The following is a 19,890-nucleotide window of genomic DNA, read 5'->3' on the forward strand; positions in this document are numbered from 1 at the left end:
CTTTCACCATGTTGGCCAGGCTGGTCTCGAACTCCTGACCTCAGGTGATCTGCCCGCCTTGGCCTCCCAAAGTGCTGGGATTACAGGCATGAGCCACCGCGTGCAGCCTATCCCAATATTTCTATCATGCTTCTCTAATTATTTTTATACTTATTTATCACCATTTATCATAGTACATATTTTACTTATTTGTCTATTTTCTGGCTCCCTCACTCACTTCATAAGGGCAGGGATTTTATCTTTGTTCTATCTGCTTTCCCAGTGCTTAGAATAGGTCCTCAAGTAATACAGATGGATATGTCTACTATTTGTAAAATTGACTAACTAAAAAGGCATTGTAAGGCTGGGCGCGGTGGCTCACACCTATAATCCCAGCACTTTGGGAGGCCGAGGTGGGCGGATCACGAGGTCAGGAGATCGAGACCATCCTGGCTAACACAGTGAAACCCCGTCTCTACTAAAAAAAATACAAAAAATCAGCCGGGCAAGGTGGCGGGCGCCTGTAGTCCCAGCTACTCGGGAGGCTGACGCAGGAGAATGGTGTGAACCTGGGAGGCGGAGCTTGCAGTGAGCTGAGATCACGCCACTGCACTCCAGCCTGGGCGACAGAGCAAGACTCTGTCTCAAAAAAAAAGCATCGTAAACATTCTATGGCACTTTGGTTTCCTGTTTTATGACTTTCAGTCCTATTCCTTCCCTTCCTCCCACCATGAACCTGCACTGTTTTCATTGTGTGTGAGCTGGTTATCTATCCCCTTATTTCTTGTTAGTTTTCTCATCTGTGAAATGGAGACTTTCCCAGTTAACTTTCTGGCATAAGAGTTGCCAGGTCCCCTGCCAGAGGCTGCCTTTCTGCATAAACAAGTCAGTTATCATGAATTAAGAGCCCCCTTCCTCTTGTGTCATTTCTTCTGAGCACATCAGGGGTTCAGTGAGGATTGTTCAGCTGCCCAGGGAAACCGTGTCTCACTTCATTTCCCAGTTGTATCTTGCTAATAAGTAGAAATACAATGGATTCTTATACATTGCTTTTCTAAATGGATGATTTGTTTTGAAAAAGAGAGTTTCGCTGCTACCAAGAGCCTAAACACCCCTGTTTGAGCAAGGACTTGTATGCACTGTTCTTTGTACAACGTAAACCAAGGAGGAATAAACAGAAGGAATTCTCCTACAGAATTTTTCATGGTTGTTTTGTTTTGTTTTTAAAGGTGCTCACATCGTTGTCATCTTCACATACTTTTCTTCCTCACAGGATTTATGTTAGCAAAGAGGTTACTGAGGCATGTGTTGTCATTTGTGGTCATAGCCCTGTTAAAAGATAGAGCTATCGACCTCCATTTTCCAGTCTTGGGAGGAAGCCAATCTCTTCAGGAAAGAAACTTGCCCACAGCTTCAGGCCTGGCAGCCTTCAAGAGGCCACATTTTTCTAAATGGTTTTTGATAGACAGCTTAGAAATATTGTAAACTTGAAAGCACAAGTTTAGGTCGAAGGGTCCGTTTTGCTTAAAAGCTCTTAAATATTTTTTCCCTCTTTCCTGGAGTGGGGTTTTGGGATAAGTGTGTATATAAAAACAGTGACATGCTTTCATACCTTTCTTGCCATTGCTTAAATTCCCTTATGACCGCCCCAGATATAGATCACACCCTGACATTCTTAGCTACTGTGGGAATGGAGACTTGAAGAAGAAAAAGTAAAATAGTGTGTGAATAACACTCATCTTTTTCCTCCCTTAGGAGCATAAAGAGTCCCTTCTTCAAACACATACCAGGTCATGAGAAGCATCGTCAGAAATCTTTAATGCTTCCCTGTGTTCCTTAGGATACATTTCAGACTCGTCTGCATGGCCTTCAAGGCCCGACATTTGTTTCTGACCCCTAGGCAGAAACGCTTCTCGCTCCAGACCCTTTACTCCTGCCTTCACAGTGCCATCAGTTCTTAGCTGCAATGCCTCAGGCTGAGATGTCTCCTACCCACACACCACCTGCTCCCACCCACTGCAGGCTAATGCAGCTTTCAAGGCTCAAATGCCACCTCCTTCAGGAAACTTCCCATTTATCTCTCAGTCCAGATTTCTCCTTCTCAGTACATTTTGTTTTTACTTGTATTAGAACCCATTTACAACTATTTACATATAGGTCTGTCTCCTCCATTAGACAACAAGCTTCTTTTTTTTTTTTTTTTTTTTTAGATGGAGTCTTGCTCCGTCGCCCAGGCTGGCGTGCTGTGGCGCAATCTTGGCTCACTGTAACCTCCACCTCCCAGGTTCCAGCGATTCTCCCACCTTAGCCTCCTGAGTAGCTGGGATTACACGCACCCACCACCATGCCCAGCTAATTTTCTGTATTTTTAGTAGAAACGGGTTTTCACCATGTTGGCCAGGCTGGTCTCAAACTTCTGACCTTAGGTGATCTGCCCACCTCGGCCTCCCAAAGTGCTGGGATCACAGGCATGAGCCACCGCGCCTGGCTGACAACAGGCTTCTTGAAGACAAGGGGCCTTCTTTAAATTTTCACAAATCTCTGCCTTATACACAGAGTATGTGTTCAATAAATGTTTGTTGGATTGAATTGCACTTTATGCAATTGTTGATGTTCTGAGTCCCTAGGATCAGGGTTTCCCATCGTAACCCCAGAGATAAGCTCAGATCCATACATTGTAACAAGGAGTTGGTGAAGCTGACCTCAGAAGTCCATGTACCTGGCTTCTCAGCCTCTTGGCCAGTTGCCAGCACTTTAAACATCTCATGTGCCAGAATGGGGGGTGCAGTGCAAGGCACAAAATAAATGAATGACTGGGATGCACAGACATTCCAGCCTTCCCAGAGACAATGCATTAAGAAAATACCTCCATGCCTACTTCTTCATCCAGAGAATTTTTCCAAGATGAACCTCATGGTCTGTCCCCAAGTGCTTTGCAAGTACTCATCTCCAAGCTGCCTTTCTTACTATAATGAGTTTTGCAAAGTTTTAATACATCCGTCTGTCTTATAGAGGGATAATTTTACCGCCGCATGGAATATCGAAGTTTTCTGTGGCCAAATGTTTCAGCCCAATTGAGGTATCATACCCAGCACATAAAATAAAAGACACCCTGTGTTGCTCTTAAATGATAAAACTAGGGAGTATATCAGTTTAAGTAGTACATCATGATATTCTTAAAATTCTTGTTGGAGAAAGTAGTAAACAGCCTTGTATGCCCAGATTCTAGTGGGTCATTAATGGTTAACAAAGGAAAGCAAATATATTCTATCCCTATCGACACCAGGACAAGTGAGGACTAGTCTCTCAATCCCTTCTTCCTGTGATTGAGAAAACAAGGTATCAAATTTGAGTTCAAGATTCCACCCAATTTAAGCCTAGTTTCTTCCACAGCAGGGAAAAAGATATTAGAATGGAATAGGGAATTTCAAAGCATTTTAGTGCTCCATTTGATGGAGGCTTTTAAATATAAGTTCAATGAGACAATTTTCTGTTTTATTCTATAGATTTTTTTGATGGGGAATTTTTTTTCTATAGTTAATAGTGCTAAAGAGTAATTGGTCTTCATTGTTTTGCCTGTTTAAAGTATAATTATTGTCTGCCTTGTTGAGATATAGTTCTGTTTTTCCAAAGAGGCAGTAACCTTTGAAATCAATAAAATAAATTTGGAGATAAATTTATATGCATTTTTTTTTTTTAGCTCAGATGTCTGAAAATCTAATTTATATGCTTTACTACAGAAGAAGCACAATGATAAGAGCCCCACATGGAAAAAAAAAATTAGCAGGGCTTCATTGTGGGCCTGATCTGAAATAGAAATTTAGTACAAGCACATCATTTCTATTTAAAGTAGCACTTGGGCCTCAAACTTCATGATTCAGACTTCGAGTGATTTTAAGAAGTACATATGTGAAACATATTTTAATCCAAAGGTCTAGTATTTATTCTTGGAAAGGATGATGGTGATGGGGGGTGGGAAGGAAATGGGGCATCTTTATGGAAAATATCAAATTGCGTTGATGCTTGTTTGAAAGTAGAGACCCCCTACTCATGCACATACATACACACAAATATATAAAATCTTGGGGAACTAATCACAATTTTACATACAGAAGCCCAACATTAATACAGCTGTATCCCATTGAAGTCATATCCCATTATTTATTTATATTCTCTATAACAAGGGAAAGTTTGAAATCTTGGTGTACTTAGTATTCCCCTGTGCACTATATAGAAGCATGAGAAACTACCAAGCTTCCTGAAATAGAAAGTAATTTGACAAAACTGCTTGAATTCAAAAGAAAACAACCATCAGAGAGGCATAAGCGACAATCAGTGTAGGAAAGCCATTAATGGGGAAAGAACACACAGAGAAACATAATGAGGACATTAAAATTGGTTCCACTTGGAAGCTGTGCGATGGTCATCAGAGTGACCATAGTTTTCTCGTGCTCGGTTTTAGTTGGACTGGAAGATTTACAACTATGGCCCACGATCTTTTAGATGTAGGAAAATGTGTGACACTCTGTCTACTCCCAACACTGCCACCTCCCCACCCCACGCTTTTAATACCATTATTTTAATTTTTTAAAAATCTATACAGCAAAGTCCTTTAAATGGCCTGAATATTTTCATGGCTTTTCTAGCTATCAGAATACTTTAATTGAAAAGCAAACCAAATTTAGATGAACTTTGCACAGAAGAAAAAAATTATTTGAAAAGAGGTTATAAATCTAGTACATGGAATATGGATGTTAAGGCTGAGGAGAAGGCAGTGGAAGATGAAGGGTTAATGAGGATGAACTCAAGTTTCCATGTGTGATAGGAAAATCTTTTGACAGTGCATAAGTGATCTCCCAGTAATGTGGTCAGTGTTCTCAGAGTTAATAATTTCCACCAATGGCTGATAATGATCATTTAAAAGCATTAACTCACGTGAGCAATGTGCCTTTCAATTCAGATCATGGCTCAACAGGAAACCGAAGCTCTTCATGCTAGTCCTTGAAATTCAGAGCAGGTAGTGGGAAGGGGCTTTTTCAACCTCAGGGATTCTAAGTGACTGTGAGTAGGTTTTCTAAGGGAGAGCACTAGTATCTGGGCCCATCTTATGCATGGACAGTTCATTCTAGAGAGGGCAGCAGCAGAGGAGGTACCAGAGACAATCCCCATAGAAGGATAGGAGTGGCTGTCTCCCCATTTGCAAGCTACTGCCAAACCATCAGGCATTACATTCAGCTCAAGTCTCTGCCAAGGTGGTGTTTTATTTTGTGTTTTCCATTCCTGTATTCATTTGGACCACATGGAAGTGAAATTAATTACAGTGTTGATCCCAAGCATGTAGTCAAGGTCTTGCCACCCTGCCTGGAAATGTGGTTTGAAATAGAGGGATAATGGCTGATAATGATTTTTTTTTTTTTCAAGTTCTAGAGCAACCCTTCTCCACTTTAATGTATATTCAAAAATCCTAGGGATCTCTTTTTTTTTTAATGCAATTTCTGATTCAGTGGTTCTGGAGTGGGACTGGAGGGCTTACATTTCTAGAAAGCTCCCAGTGCTGTTGATAATCTGCTTGGAGAACACACTCTGAGTAGCAAAACTCTAGAAAGTTTCACAGATAAGTGATGCCACACATAATAGGAAACTCTCAGATATTTTAAGCTGGCACAAGCTATCCTGAAAATGGTGGCACAGCTCCATCTGGAAAGAGTTTGGGCTATGAGCTTATCTACATGCTGAGCTTCTTTAGGGAGGGTGCACAGTGATGTCACCGCCACTGAGAACTGCCCTCAACCTCTTGCATTCATGTTTCAGGAGCAGATGTTCTATCACTTGTCTCTGTATAGTGCTTATTAGAGAACACTTATGACAAAAAAAGAGCTAGCAGGTAGAGGAGTGGAATGGTCTTTTAGTATTCTCAGTACTATTCCTTGTTGCTGTTGTTTTGTTGGGAAATTTCCATCTCGAATTTTGAGGTGCCTTTCTCTAAAAGATAATATATTATCAATGTATGTGTATATACATGTGTATGTATATCATTACTATATTACTAGTACACATATAGTAATCTGTATGTATATATACATAATCATGAGAGTTCAGTTTTTCTCATTTTAATTGTATATTTAAGCCTACTCTGTTAAAATTAAAGTAAAAAGATACTAGTAATTAGGCATATCATTTTATGTATCTTACTGAGTCTTGCAGCCTCTAAATTATTATAATTTCATCCATGTTAGCTATCGATTATAGGTTTCTAAGTGGACTAGGACATTAACCCAGATAAGAATGAAATTCATGTTGTAGCTGAACCCCAAGTGGAGTGGACTGAGGTCTGGAAATCAGTACAGTCATGGAGCCAGGAGCAGAATACTGCTTTGCTGCTACTGTGAAAGAGCCATTTGTATGGTCTTTAGAGCTTTTCAAGCTCTAGTCTGCAGAGTGAGTGGGGTGTGCAGGGTCCTAGGGCTTCCTTTCCACAGAGCTTTCCTGAGAGGCTGTGCTGGGTCTGGGATAATAGGAGAATAGAGCATCCAGGCGGGGTGTGGTAGCCCTCCTCATTCTATCAAAGCAGACCCTTTTTTCCTTTTGAACATATGTGAGTTCCACAGAAGATTTCAGTTGAAAAGCACTATTAATGTTTCCTACTGTGGACAGCATTTAGAGGAAACATTTTAAGCAGCGCGTTCATATTTCCTCTGTTCACGTACTTAGTCAACAGCTCTTCATTGTGCGCTTATCATGTGCAAGGCAGTGTTCTACATGCTATGGGGTAAACAAGATGACAAATCTCTGTCCCCTTAGAAAAGAGCTTGAAACCACAGTGGCTGTTGGAAAGAAGCAACAGTGGTGCTAAAAGACACCAGGTAAACTGGAAAGGAAAATTCATCATATAACGTACTAGGTTCTGACATCAGTGAAGTAGCTTCCGTTTCATTTCTTGAGGCTTCATCAGGAAGAGAGATGTGACAATACGTGCTGGGTGTTCCAGATGTATGATCTGGAAAATGTTGATTCAACTCTTGATATTGTTATACAGGGAGCTGTATTAGTCCATTGTTACACTGCTATAAAGAAATACATGGCCAGGCATGGTGGCTTATGCCTGTAATCCCAGCATTTTGGGAGGCCAAGGCGGGTGGATCACCTGAGGTCAGGAGTTCGAGACCATCCTAGCCAACATGGTGAAGCCCCATTTCTACTAAAAATACGAAAATTAGCTGGGTGTGGTGGCGGGCACCTGTAATCTCAGCTACTTGAGAGGCTGAAATCGAAGAATCGCTTGAACCTGGGAGGCAGATGTTGCAGTGAGCCAAGATCGTGCCACTGCACTCCAGGCTGGAGATTCCATCTCAAAAAAAAAAAAAAAAAAAAAAAGGAAATACCTGAGACTGGATAATTTATAAATAAAAGAGGTTTAATTGGCTCATAGTTCTGCTGGCAGTACAGGAAACATGGTGGGGGAGGCCTCAGGAAACTTACAATTACAGCAGAAGGCAAAGGGGAAGCAGGCACATCTTCACATGGCCAGAGCAGGAGGAAGGGAAAGAGGGGGGAGGTGCTACACACTTTTAAACAACCAGATTTCATGAGAACTCTTATCACCAGAGCAGCATTAGGGGGATGGTGCTAAACCATTAGAAACCACCCCCATGGTCCAATCACCTCACACCAGGCCCTACTTCCAACATTGGTGATTACAATTGAATATGAGATTGTGGTGGGGACACAGATCCAAACCACATATCTGGAGTTCTGCTAGATTTGTCTGTGTTGAACTCTAATGTTTAAAAGCTATGCTTGGATGGGCGTGGTGCTTCACATCTGTAATCTCAGTACTTCGGGAGGCCAAGATAGGAAGATCACCTGAGCCCAGGAGCTCAAGACCAGCCTGGGCAACATAGTGAGTTCCCATCCCTACAAAAAATTTTTTAAATTATCCAGGCATAGTGGTGCACATCTATAGCCCCTGTGCTATATAGTCCCAGCTACTCAGAAAGCTGAGGTGGGAGGATCACTTGAGCCTGGAGGGCAAGGTGGCAGTGAGCCATGATCATGCCACTGCACTCCAGCCTGGGCAACAGAGCAAGACCCTGTCTAAATAAATAAATAAAAGCTATACTTGATTATTTTATTCAGCACAATTATTTCTTACAGAGGCAGCCAGCGTGGGATGGTCTGGCACACCCATTTAGAGGGTGGGCCACAGAGGCAGAGAGCCCATGTTCATCTTCCTTAATCTCACTGAGCTCTTTCATTTTGCTGTAAAACACAACTGATAGTAATATCTACTCCAAAAGATTATTGAGAGGATTAAAGACATATGTAGGAGGCGCATATAAAGTGCCCGGCACATAGCAACCCCTCCCTCAATAAAGGGTAGCTATTGTTATGTAAATATATGCCAGGTAAGAAGATGCATGCTTCCTTCATTTTAACTAACCTGCTTTGGCAGGATTTAACATACACAGGGTCCTTCAAACTAGAGCATACTTTAACCCCAAAGTCTTAGCCTTGGTGAATTCTCCTGTATTTTGAGCACCTGCACTGGGCACTGGGAGCAGCGGTCTGTGGCCAGCATTGCCGCAGCCCCGGGAAGCATTCTGGGCTGCCTGCATGCAGACAGTGGGACCCCCATCTGGAGTGAGGGTCCTGGGGTTTGAAGGAGAGTAAGACAAGGGAGATCTCTTCCAGGGAAAACCCTGCCCAAATGCAAATGTGGTTCATGAGAGACAAGTTGTTATTGTAACATCTGACAAACATGCAATTAATTTTTTCGGAACTGAGGTGGGGCAATGAGAATGGAGTAAAGGGAAGATTTCACTTTCGCTCGGGGGCTACAGAGGGAAGTATTTGCTTTATAGAAGTAGGGCTGTTATAAACTACCTTGAGACACATTTATGCCACAAGTCTTCTACAAATTGAATTTAAAAAGAATGTGGAGAGAAATAAGTAGATACTGAAGGTGAGCATGTCAGCAGCAGTTCAGATGCCAAAAGGTTATCTTGAATAGCCTTTTTGCTTTTAGAACTCTGTTCTTAACAGTATTGTGGTTGCACAAGAATCTATATTGGAAAATTTATTGACTAATATACTTGCTGCTTTTTATCTAAGCTTGTCAGAGTGTAAGACGGTGTTGCTAAATGAAGGCTTGCCCTTTGAATTCTTTTCTGACCTATTTCTCCTGCAAACAGTAGCTTTATTTTTTGGAAATAAACAGTGGGCATAATTTTTAGTTTATGACAGTAGTAAGCTGATCCTGATGAGTGTGTGTTTGTGTGTGCACTTCTGCTTGTCTGCGTCTTGCACTAAAACATCCTCCAGCTGTGGGCCTTTTCCCTCTCTTTAGTAAAGCCTGTAAACAAAACCAGAAGCCATGGGAAAAGTGTAAAGAGAGCAGCAGAAAAGAACGTTTGCTTTTGTGAAAAAGCCCGCCACTGCTTGAATTTTAAAGAAAAGTTGATGGATCTTTTTCTGTTGCCTATATTAATAGAACAAAGCACTGCTCCCAGGGCAGAAGGGTCCTTCTCTGTGTTGGAAGTGAATTTCAGTCTCGTCCTGGAGCTCCTACCGGATGAGACTTTTACATGTGATTTTAAGAAATGATTAGTTTAGGGGGGAAAAAAGCAAACATCTGTGTTACAGGTCAGCCTTTAAATTATATTGTTTTCGTTTTGTCATGGAATACCCAGCTTTTAACTCAGTAGTGAAGTCGGCTGGGCTGGAATTTTTCACATCTATTTTTATCCCACACAATCTACCCCTGGTTCAGATTGCTAGTTTCCTCACAGAGCTCCAGTCCACACTCTGCCCTGAATGGGGAGTTGAATCAGCTGGCTGAAGCTGAGTGCCTCTCTTTTCCTTTCTTGGGAACAGGAAAGGTGCTGTGGAGAGGAATTGGGGCGGGATCATTCAGGGGAAGGTGACAGCAGATGGTGGGAAGGCCGGAGTCAGCAAGCCAAGTGTCAGCGGCAGAGTGAGCCTCGGAAAACAGCAGCTGCCCAGTGCCAGAGCAAGGAAAGGCCAGGGAGGCTGGGCGGGGCAGTGTCTGTGGGACAGAGGGGGGCAAGAACATACACGGCCGGGCACAGCCTCTTAGCCAGCTCTCCATGTCAGCATGAGCAGTAACCAGGGAACTGGGCAATTGTCACATCAGCCTATCAGAATTCATGAGAGGTTATTTCTTAAGTGAAATTCTAAAGAGTTAAAGGATGAATTTGGACAGTGATGGAATGGATGACATCATCAGTCAAGAATCCTCATTGGATATGGAGGGGAATTATAAAAAGGTAAGGGGGGAGAGCACTTTTGTTTATAAACAATTGAACCATTTTTCTAACTGGAAGAAAGATCACCCTTGAGGAGTGGCCAAATTCCACACTCAGTGGCTATTGCCATAATATAGTCAGGAAAAACTAAATGCACAGAATCAAATGCATTAAGCTAGGAAAGTTCTTCCTGCTTTTCCCAGCTTATATTCATTAATATGTTACAGCAGCAACTAAAACACACATGTTGTTATTCTGAAGTTGAAAAAATTCTATTATGCATTTAACTGCTAGGCAGGTTTTTTATGTGAAGGAATTTTTTAAAAATTATTGACATATATTTACAGTTCACTGGCAAAAAAAATTACTAGAATGTTTAATCTATTTTTCCAATTTTTTGTTTGATTTTATTGGCAATGAAAAATATCAAGTTTTAGTTAACATGTTTGGGGTTTTTTAAAGTTGATACAGTATCTGTTCATCTTTTGCCTGCCTTTTTTTTTTGAAAGTCAGTAAATATATTTTGAGAATGTTTTATATGGTAATGTTCTGGTAATCACAGGCCCGAGTAAAAATAGCTTTAGTTATATGGGTGAGGTCATGAAATTAAACTACAAGTATATGCTTATCTGTCCACAGAAGCCTAAAACACACACTATGTCCTTCCCTCTTCATTATTTGCCATAAGTCAAGTGTAGTTCACAACATGGCATAACATGAAGGATAAAATCCCTTCCATCATGGGCCTGGAAATGAAGACCTCTTTACCTCAGAGGCAAATATCAGTTAATGATAGAACAGTAAAACTTGCTACTTAATTTTTAAGTTGATCAAATACATCACTAACTTTTTTCCCTGGAATGAGATATAGAAAGAAGCTTTTGTCATGATAGATCCTTACATATAGTAATGTAAAATATGGTAGTTTATATCTTTTATACATATGTGTGTGTGTGTGAGTGTGGGGACTGTTTTAAGTATATACTGTACTTCCTAGAGCAGTTCACAACAGCTTATGTTCTTTCTCCACAAGCTGAAACTTAAATATGTAAAAGAGGTTTCAGTGACCTGCCATGTTGCCCTTTGTGTTTTTCATCCTTTGTGATCCCCAAGACAGGAATGAGCACCCAAGGTGATAGTTCGCTGAGCCTTATAACCCTAACACTTCCCAGCCGTCTGCTTCTGCCGGAAGCGGTGTGCAAAAGATGCTTGGGACACTCTGCCATAAGAGTCAGATTGCTTATCCAACTCTGCAGAACAAGTGTAGCCATCTCATACTTCTGCTATTTTCAGTGTCAAAGAACTGGTGATGGTTTCCTTTGTCAGACCGTTTCTCAGATAGAAGAGTATAGGTCAGTTTGCACTTAGGAAAAATGAAAGACATACCATTGCTAATGCATTAACAATGAAGTCATGACTGCTCTAGTTTTTTCCTACTTAGAAACAGAGGGAACCCAGATGCCTGGAATAAGTAAGCATTGACACACCAGCAACCTGAGACAGGGCTGACTAAAGCTACATACATGTACGGCTCAAGGAGCTTTAAAACATCAACAACAACAAAACAGAATTGCACTGTGTAACCCACTATCTAACAAAGACAGTAGAATGCCGCATATGATTTCAGTATCTGTTAGGTTAGTACAAAAAAAACTGCGAGATGAAACTTCTGGATGTGTGGAGTGCTCAGAGATCAGTTCATTGTGTTCCGGACCTTAAACATGAGGGTTGTTCTCTTGTCATTCCAGCCTTTTAAATACCTTCCTCAGGCAAAGTGTTTTCAAATTTTTATGTGTATCATGATTATTATGAAGACTTCATTATAATTATCCTTCTTTTTTAAACCCACTCTTTGTAATTTTACTATGAGCTAGTGAAACAGGGCAACATACGCTTTTTTAAAAATATGAGGAATAAGAAAATAGTTACCTAGTATAAAAATAACTTTCCCTAATTAGAATCTTCCTTTTCTAATTTTTTTCTCTAATATTTTTCCTGTTTTTTTGGCTAAGTAGAAAATTAAATTAGATGCCATAAAGTGGGGCTCTGCAGGCTTTTTTGACCTTGCATTCATCAGTAAGATGGTTTTGAGTCCATGCCTGTAATATACATATATTTTATTCAGAAATAGCACCCACCACTATAAAATACAATATGTGTATGTAAAACATATACTTAAATAGATATTTTAGAGAATAAAATGTTTAAAATATAAATATAAGTAAAAGTTGTAGTTTTTTTAATCTCCTGTGGTACTTTCACCCCATTTTGAGGTCAGTTGTCAAAAACAATTAAAAAATTGATACACCCCTGCTTAGGTACCATAGAATTCCCTGAACCAATTGCACTAATAAATACCACATGTGTATAGGGATTATTTTACAGGGTTGTTTTAAAGTCAGACAAACAGCCTTCGGGGGAAAGGTCACTTTCTGATGACTAAAATTAGATTCTACCGAAGCAAAGGAAGAAAAAGATTATGCTTCTGTTCCTTTTCCTTGGGGAAGGTTTTGATTGTAAGAAAGATGTTTCATTAAGGACCTCTGGTTTATTCAATAGTAATAGTAAAACTGCCCTCAACAGAAAACAGATCTTAGTGTTTAAGAAGAAAAGTGCAGACCTTAGCAGAATCTGAGGTGTATGCGTTCAGCCCATTATTTCCCTGCCCTGCTGTGAGCAACTTCTGATCCCCTGAGAAAGAACCACAGAGCTGATTGTCTTCAGGACCAACATGGTACGCAGCATCTAAGTCAGTGTCCTCATCCATTCCACCATCACTTACCAAGAGCCCTCTCATGTTCCTGGCACTGTGCATGGCGCTAGGATCACCGAAGCGGGACTGAGCTTTCCCTCCAGTAGCTGACCGTCCCAATGGGGGAGGCACATAAAGGAACAAACTATGTGGAACTAATGCTGCCTGGAGTGTCCAGATAGCTGGTGTGGACTTCTAAAGTGTGCAGCCATTTAGATCTTTCCCTGCCCCAGGAATGTGTACCTTAAACACGACAGTTGTTCATGTGTACATTCTTGGGGCAGGGAAAGATCTAAATGACACTAATGGACAGAGAGAAAAGGAAATCGGGAAAATTTAATATAGAATATGGCAGAAGACTGGCTCCAACTTTGTTCCAGAGCAGAGAAAATGCAGGGAATCTGGTATTGCCTTCTGTTCCTAGGCTACTGTGCACAGAATCAGGGAGCTGACAGCAGGGCGGTGAGTGGGCCCAGGGCCGGGCCAGCCGCTCGCTTTGCTTTGTTCCTCAGGGGTGCCGTCTCTAGTGTTGTGCATCCAATTATGGTGAAAGATTAGGGAGGACCCTGTGAAAAAATTAAAAGGCTGGAAGGAACAATATTTAAAGTGAAGCCACAGCTGCGCCTCATGTTTTTTTTAAAAGGTGAATGGAAATGACTGCTTGAGATAAACTGCAATAAACAGGAACACAGAATGCCAGCTGCCATTCCAGACAAGCGCTCTGCCCTCCCCACACAATTACTGAGGAAAAGCAGCCGTCGACCTCCATTAACCCTCACATCTTCCTGCCTGTGAGGGCTGAATACGCTTGAAGAACCATGTTAAGTTACCGAAGCCTGTGACCTAGCCCCACCTCAGCCACCTGGGAAAAACCTCTTCCGCTTTGTGAGCCAGGGTCTCCTTTTCTTAAAAAGAAAGAATTAGCCTGGTCGGACTTAGATGTTATAAATATAAAGCTTCCTGGCTCGTGGTTCAGGTTTCTTATCATATCACCCCATTGGCACACCTCGGTTAGCCAGCATGGTCAGGGAATGGGCTGTTTCAGGTAACTAGAATTTCCAGTGAAATGCAAGTGTGTTAAATGTATTCTTGTTCTCACACACACATGCACACAAACGTGCACACACATGTGCACACACATGCCCCCTTCCATGTCATGGTCATCTTCTACAGCACTCTCTACTTGGTCTCTTTCCCTTCTCCTCGCTAGTTGCCTTAGGCTTCCAGCTCTCCTCATTTTCGTGTGTGTGTATGGCTTTTTAAAACATTGAGATATAATTCACATACATAAAAGCCACCCTTTTAAAGTGTACACTTTGATGGTTTTTAGTATATTCATAAGGCTGTGCACATCGTTTAATTCCAGAATTTTTCCACCCCAAAAAGAAACCCCGTACCCATCAGGAGTCACTCCCAAATCCTTTCTTCTCTTAGCCTCTGACAACCGCTAATTTACTTTATGTATTTATAAATGGACCTGTTCCAGACATTTCTGGCTCCTTTTTTCTCCCTTTCTCCATTCTTCTCACTACCTTCCCCACCCCTTCCTTTTAATATTAATAACAGCTACCACTTTATAAATTTTCTGTCTGTGCCAGGCACTGCGCCAAGCACTTTCTATATAGTATTTCATTTAATTATTAAAACAACCTAAAAATAGGTATTATTTCTTTTTTCAAAAGAAGAAACTGAGGCTCAAAGAGTCTCAGTGACTCGTAGTAATGTCAGAGTCAACATGTTAAGCGGGGTCTTCTTGACTCCAAATACTCCTCCCCACCTTCTTTCTGGCCATGAGTCTGTGTCCACCTCCCCCGGATCCTAGGTCCATTCTGACACAAGAGATTGAGGACACCAGCTTCCTGGCTGCTGATTAAGGCTTGGCTGTTTCATAACCATGCAGTAGGTGTTTGGGACTGTTGTGTTCCTGACAGTGATACTGAATGACTGTGATGGGTTTCCAGGCTTCTAAAATGGCACCTGTTAAAAATAGAGTTGCCAGATAACACTGACTTGTGCTAAAAAGTAGTCTCTGGTAGGCAATTATTTGAGAAGTAGAATGAGCTCAGGTTCATTCCCAGCAGTTTGTGTTTTGGATATGGTGCTCACAGGGGAGGACAATCATTTAGTTTTCCACCGTATCCCTTGAGGAGTTAATGTTGAAACACCTCCTGTACAGTAGCCATCTTTGTAGATTGCACCTTAGACTCCTTCACTTTCAGCAAGGTTCCCATTCTAAGTGGCTACTGAACTTTAGCCCTAGGTATATGTTAAATACCTTTGTTTACCTTCACAATCAAAATATTCAAATGTTATGGACTCTGCGCAGCTGCATTTCTATCTGCCTGCTTCTGTTTATGTCACTTCCCTGTAGCATAAGAAGGAATACAGTCAACACTAGGCAAAACCATCCTCACAGTTAGTTATTATAAATATATTTGTAAATACAGTTAGTTATTAATTATAAATAAATATCTGCATTTTGTGGACCGGCATCCCAGTTCTTTCGATGTCAGCCAATACTCAAGTGAAATAGGTGTCAGAAGATGCAGGGCCCCAGAGTCCTTCCCCTTGGGTGCCCGTCCTGTGCTTTAGATATCCGAGGCCAGCTCTCTCTCGTGGGTACAGGTCCTGAGCAGTTTACACCCAAAGGCCTTAATGTTGCCCGGCAGCCCAGGCTGACACTTATTTAAGGAAATGTGTTTAGGCAGGTTGGTACGAGGATGCAAAGATAAGAAATTTCAACAGCATTTTGAGAAACCTGTATTTGGCAGCTCATCTTGACCTTTCTGGATGTTTAGTGTAAGTGACTGAAATGGAAACTGTCAGAAATACAAAATGAAAAGAGAGTGTCCTGACTTACTATCCATTCAGTGATGCAATTGAAAGATACTATTTTTTAACTTATATTTACTTCCACTACCAATTAAAAAGCACTTCCCAGGGGATAAAATAAGATTCAAGAATTTAAAATAACCTGCATGGTGCAAGAATTTATGCACTTGACATTCAAGAGCATACAATTTCTTTTCTTCTGGAATGCTGTTTTTATATTCTGGTCTAGTGACAAATTCATGGTTTGTCTCAGTGAGAAAATAATTAGAAAGTACTAGTAGTATATTTGGGTTTTCTTTTGGCCTTTTCGTTTCAAAGAAAATTAATAACATTTACATAACAAACAAGTAAGTTCTATACTTCTGGTTCATAATGTTTAAGAGCTTCAGACTCCTCACACTGTAATGCTACCTATAAATGTTAGAATAAAGCTGTCTTACAAGCTGAGGAAAGAAATAAGAGTGACTACCAGTTTCCTAAAGGAAGAGTACTTTTCCACAGAGAGCTTCAGAATCCCAGTTACGTTCCCTGGCGGATGCTGCTAATGGTGATGATGCCAGATATCACTAGGCAATAGATTGCACTGAAGCAAGGGGATCATTAATTGCTTCAAAACAAGCATCCTGGTAAGGCCTTGGCAGAGGCCAGGCTGCTACAAATGAAATCCACCTGGCTTCAGAGTCTGGCCATGCCACATGGAACAGATGTGTGCTCAATCACAGAAGAACCAACTCTGTGTTTCATCTAGCTACTTGATCTGCTCAATTTGTTTAAAGCTGTGGTTCTCAAAGTGCCTATGCTAGCATCATCAGCAGCATCTGGGAACTTGTTAGAAATGCACATTCTCACCTCTACCCCAGACTTTCTTGAAACGGAAAAATAGACTGTGTATTTACAAGCCCTCCAGGTAATCCTCTTGCACAGTCAATCAAGTTTGAGAGCTATTGGCTTAAAGAAATGTGTGACAGGGTGTGTGTGTGTGTGTGTGTGTCTGCACGTGTGCACATGCATGCTCCTCCCTGGTCTCCACTTGGCCAACCAGTGTCCCAGCAACCCCTGGCATCCTAAGTTCCTTTCTGGGCCATGGGGGACCAGTGTATTCATTAGTTTCTGGGATGATGCAGCCCATAATCCTTAGGAAGTTTTTTGTCAATGGCATATTGTTTTCCTTTTTATCATTGGTGGCAAGTATTTACTTCATTGCTTTAACAAGCATTTCCTGGGACCTATAGGTAACACCAGTGTAGAAGACAGAGAAAGAGCAGTCAAGTCCTGTGAGGCTTCTTAACCTTAGAGAAGATCTCCTGCAAAACCTCTAACCTTTTGCAACTCCTGGGGCTTACTAGAAATGCAGAGTCTCTGGCCCTGTCTCTGATTTAGAACATGCATCTTAGCAAGATCTTGAGGTGACTCATAAGTACCCTGAAGCCTGAGAAGCATTGCACCAGGTAACAACTTAGCAGTGTGAAAAAGAGGATGCTAGACGTGGTATGTGTAGGGGTCATTAGTAAATTAGTACTGAGACAGTGAGCATTATAAAACAAGTACATCCAATAATTTTTAAAAGTCTATTTCAGTTCCCATGGCAAAGAGTGAAAAGTGAGAAACAAATGCATCTGGGAGGAGGGGAAGCTCAATCCAGGGAAGAACAGAAAGACAGGAAACTGGGGGAAACACTTTTCTTTCTCCCACTCCTTCCCACAACTGAATCTTGTCCAGGCCTACAACTGTTGCTGCTCCAAATCTTACATCTGCTTTTATTCCCACCTCTGTGCCTTTCTCATCTACTGGAGCCCCTGATTCCCTAGGCCAGGTTTCCTTAAATCCATTCGTCCTCAGGGGAATTTGAGGAGCCCCTTCCTCTTGGTCTGACAGGACCTTTCCGGCTCTGTGGGTTTCATCATCTGTGCAGGACTCAGAAGGAAGCAGCTGTTTGTTGTGTCCTAAGCACCAGATGGCTTTAGGTTCAGGTTTAGGATGTTATTTCCTGAAGTGTGTTCCTGAGAACCCTAGAGGCCCCCCAGATTTTCCCACAAAAAATACAGTTTGTCAATTAAATAGATTTTGAAAATGCAGAACACACCCAATCTTCCGCTTGTAAATTTATGTGCAGATTAGCATGCTGAAGGCTTCTTGCTTCAGAGACACCACAGTGCTGCTAGTAAGGTGGGCTGGGCCAGAGGCAGGAAGGCAGAACCTGGGGAGGGGATGCAGGAATGATCTTGGTGTGTAAGGCATGGGGCCATGCCATATGCCAAAAAAAAGTGTGGAAAGGTCCTGGGGACATATTAGATTTGAAGATAGATGATACCTACCCACGCTGAACATTTTGCTTTTTATTTCATTACTGAATACCCCTCTTTGTTCTTGTCCAGACTGGGGAATTGCCGTAGAACAGGGCACATCAGGAAAGGCTGAGCATTGGTGTTCAGAGTCTACAAGTGCTCGGTGGTCTGTGTTCTAAGATCATGGTGGCTTGCATGGCATCATTGAAAGTCATTGTGAGCCTCATCTGCTCAGGCACAGCGGGTGGCAGTAGGGAATTTAGCGACAGATGAGGACAAAAACTTCCCGGGGCTAAATAGCGGTGAGTTTCTAATCACATTTTTGCTTTCTTCTGGGGCTTCAATAGCTTTTCTGCCTGATAGTGATGAGCCTATTCCTCAGTTGCCCTTTGTTTTTGCTAGCAATACCAATTTTAGATGTTGTACTTTTGTTTTATGAGGGTATTTCCCAAGGCTGTTTTAGGAGTGGACATGGCTCTGCCTGTCATAAGTGCAGCCAGACAGTGGTGTTTTGAGTCAGCCTCTTCCTTTTCCTGTACCCTTGCCTGTTTCTCACCCTGGAGTGTATTGGGCTTGGCTGGATTGAGGGGGCTGGTGGAAGACATATTTGCCTTGCAGGTATAATTCCTCAGAGAATAAACCGCCCTTGAAACCACACACACATATATTTTACACATGTGGGCAACTGAAAGAAAATTGGGTTCTCGTTGTTAAATTTTCAGATTGAGCAGTAATGGTAAGGAGAGTGGTCCTGATGGGAAGATATTTGTATTGTGGATATTTGTGGTTATGATTTAGCCCATGGTATGTATGCTTTGCCAGTGTTTTCTCTTTTTCTGAGAAAACATCACATCCATCTCAGGGAAGAAGTAGACCCATAACTCTTGGTGACACGTTTTATCCTCTACATGGTACCCACCATTATTATTAGTCTGAACACCTTACTCTTTAATGTGGAAAAGTGATGTGAAAAAGCAGAAAGATCTGGTATTAGAAAGCATGGTCTTGGATCCTACTGTTCCTGCCTAACAGTATGGTAACCTTTCATCTCCCTCAGTTTCCTCATATTCAAAGCAAAAATTGTTGGAGTATGAACCATAATGCTACCATCTATCACAGACTTACATTACCACAGGTCAGGTACAGCTACTAAGTAATTTACTTAAGTTTTCTCATTTAATCTTCCAGCATCTAGTGAGATCCTTTACTTATGGACTGGGAAGAGCTTTCCAAGCACAAAAGCCACTGACAGCATGACAGAGGAAGCAAGCTATTGACTTAACTACATAACATTTACAGTTGAAACTCAAAAGGACAAATACTATACTATAAAATGTTTAAAATTCTCAGACCTTTGTAGGAAAATAAACAAAGCTAGGAATAAGTAATTCAGAGAAAAGAAAGTACAGTCACTAAAAACATTTAAATATTTACTCTCACTAGTAATCAAGGAAATTAAAATTTAAAAACATTACTTTTTGCCTATCAAATTTTTTTAAAAACTTTTTTTTTAAAATGAAAATGTTCAGTGTTAGCCAGGATGTAGTGAAAGCTGCACCCTCTTACATTGCTGGCGGGCATGTGGATTGGAACAGCTTTTTTCGAGAGCAATGTGACAAAATGTGTCAAGAGCCTCAACAAATGTTCACACTCAGCTGATCTGCTAATTCCACTTCCAGGAACTTATCCTGAGGAAATAATCAGACATGTGGGCAGGCATTTATGTAAAGAGGCTAATTTCTGGCCAGGCACAGTGGCTCACGCTTGTAATCCCAGC

The 19,890-nt window shown here is 41.4% G+C and overlaps 1 protein-coding gene across 11 annotated transcripts in view; it reads left to right on the forward strand.

Annotated features, from left to right (window-relative positions):
* Positions 1-19,890, forward strand: part of SCHIP1 (schwannomin interacting protein 1) — a 629,273-nt gene that overhangs the window by 575,305 nt on the left and 34,078 nt on the right. The window contains exon 1 of one of the 11 annotated variants that reach the window (XM_054481222.2): positions 9,886-10,265. The exons of the other annotated variants lie outside the window; for them this stretch is intronic. Within the exon in view, the coding sequence (XP_054337197.1) occupies positions 10,188-10,265 (78 nt within the window). The 5' untranslated portion in view covers positions 9,886-10,187. Of the gene's footprint in view, positions 1-9,885; positions 10,266-19,890 lie in introns of those variants that run through there. 11 annotated transcript variants of the gene reach the window in all.

This window comes from Pongo pygmaeus, chromosome 2, assembly GCF_028885625.2.
Source record: "Pongo pygmaeus isolate AG05252 chromosome 2, NHGRI_mPonPyg2-v2.0_pri, whole genome shotgun sequence".
In the NCBI taxonomy this organism is placed as follows: Eukaryota; Metazoa; Chordata; class Mammalia; order Primates; family Hominidae; genus Pongo; species Pongo pygmaeus.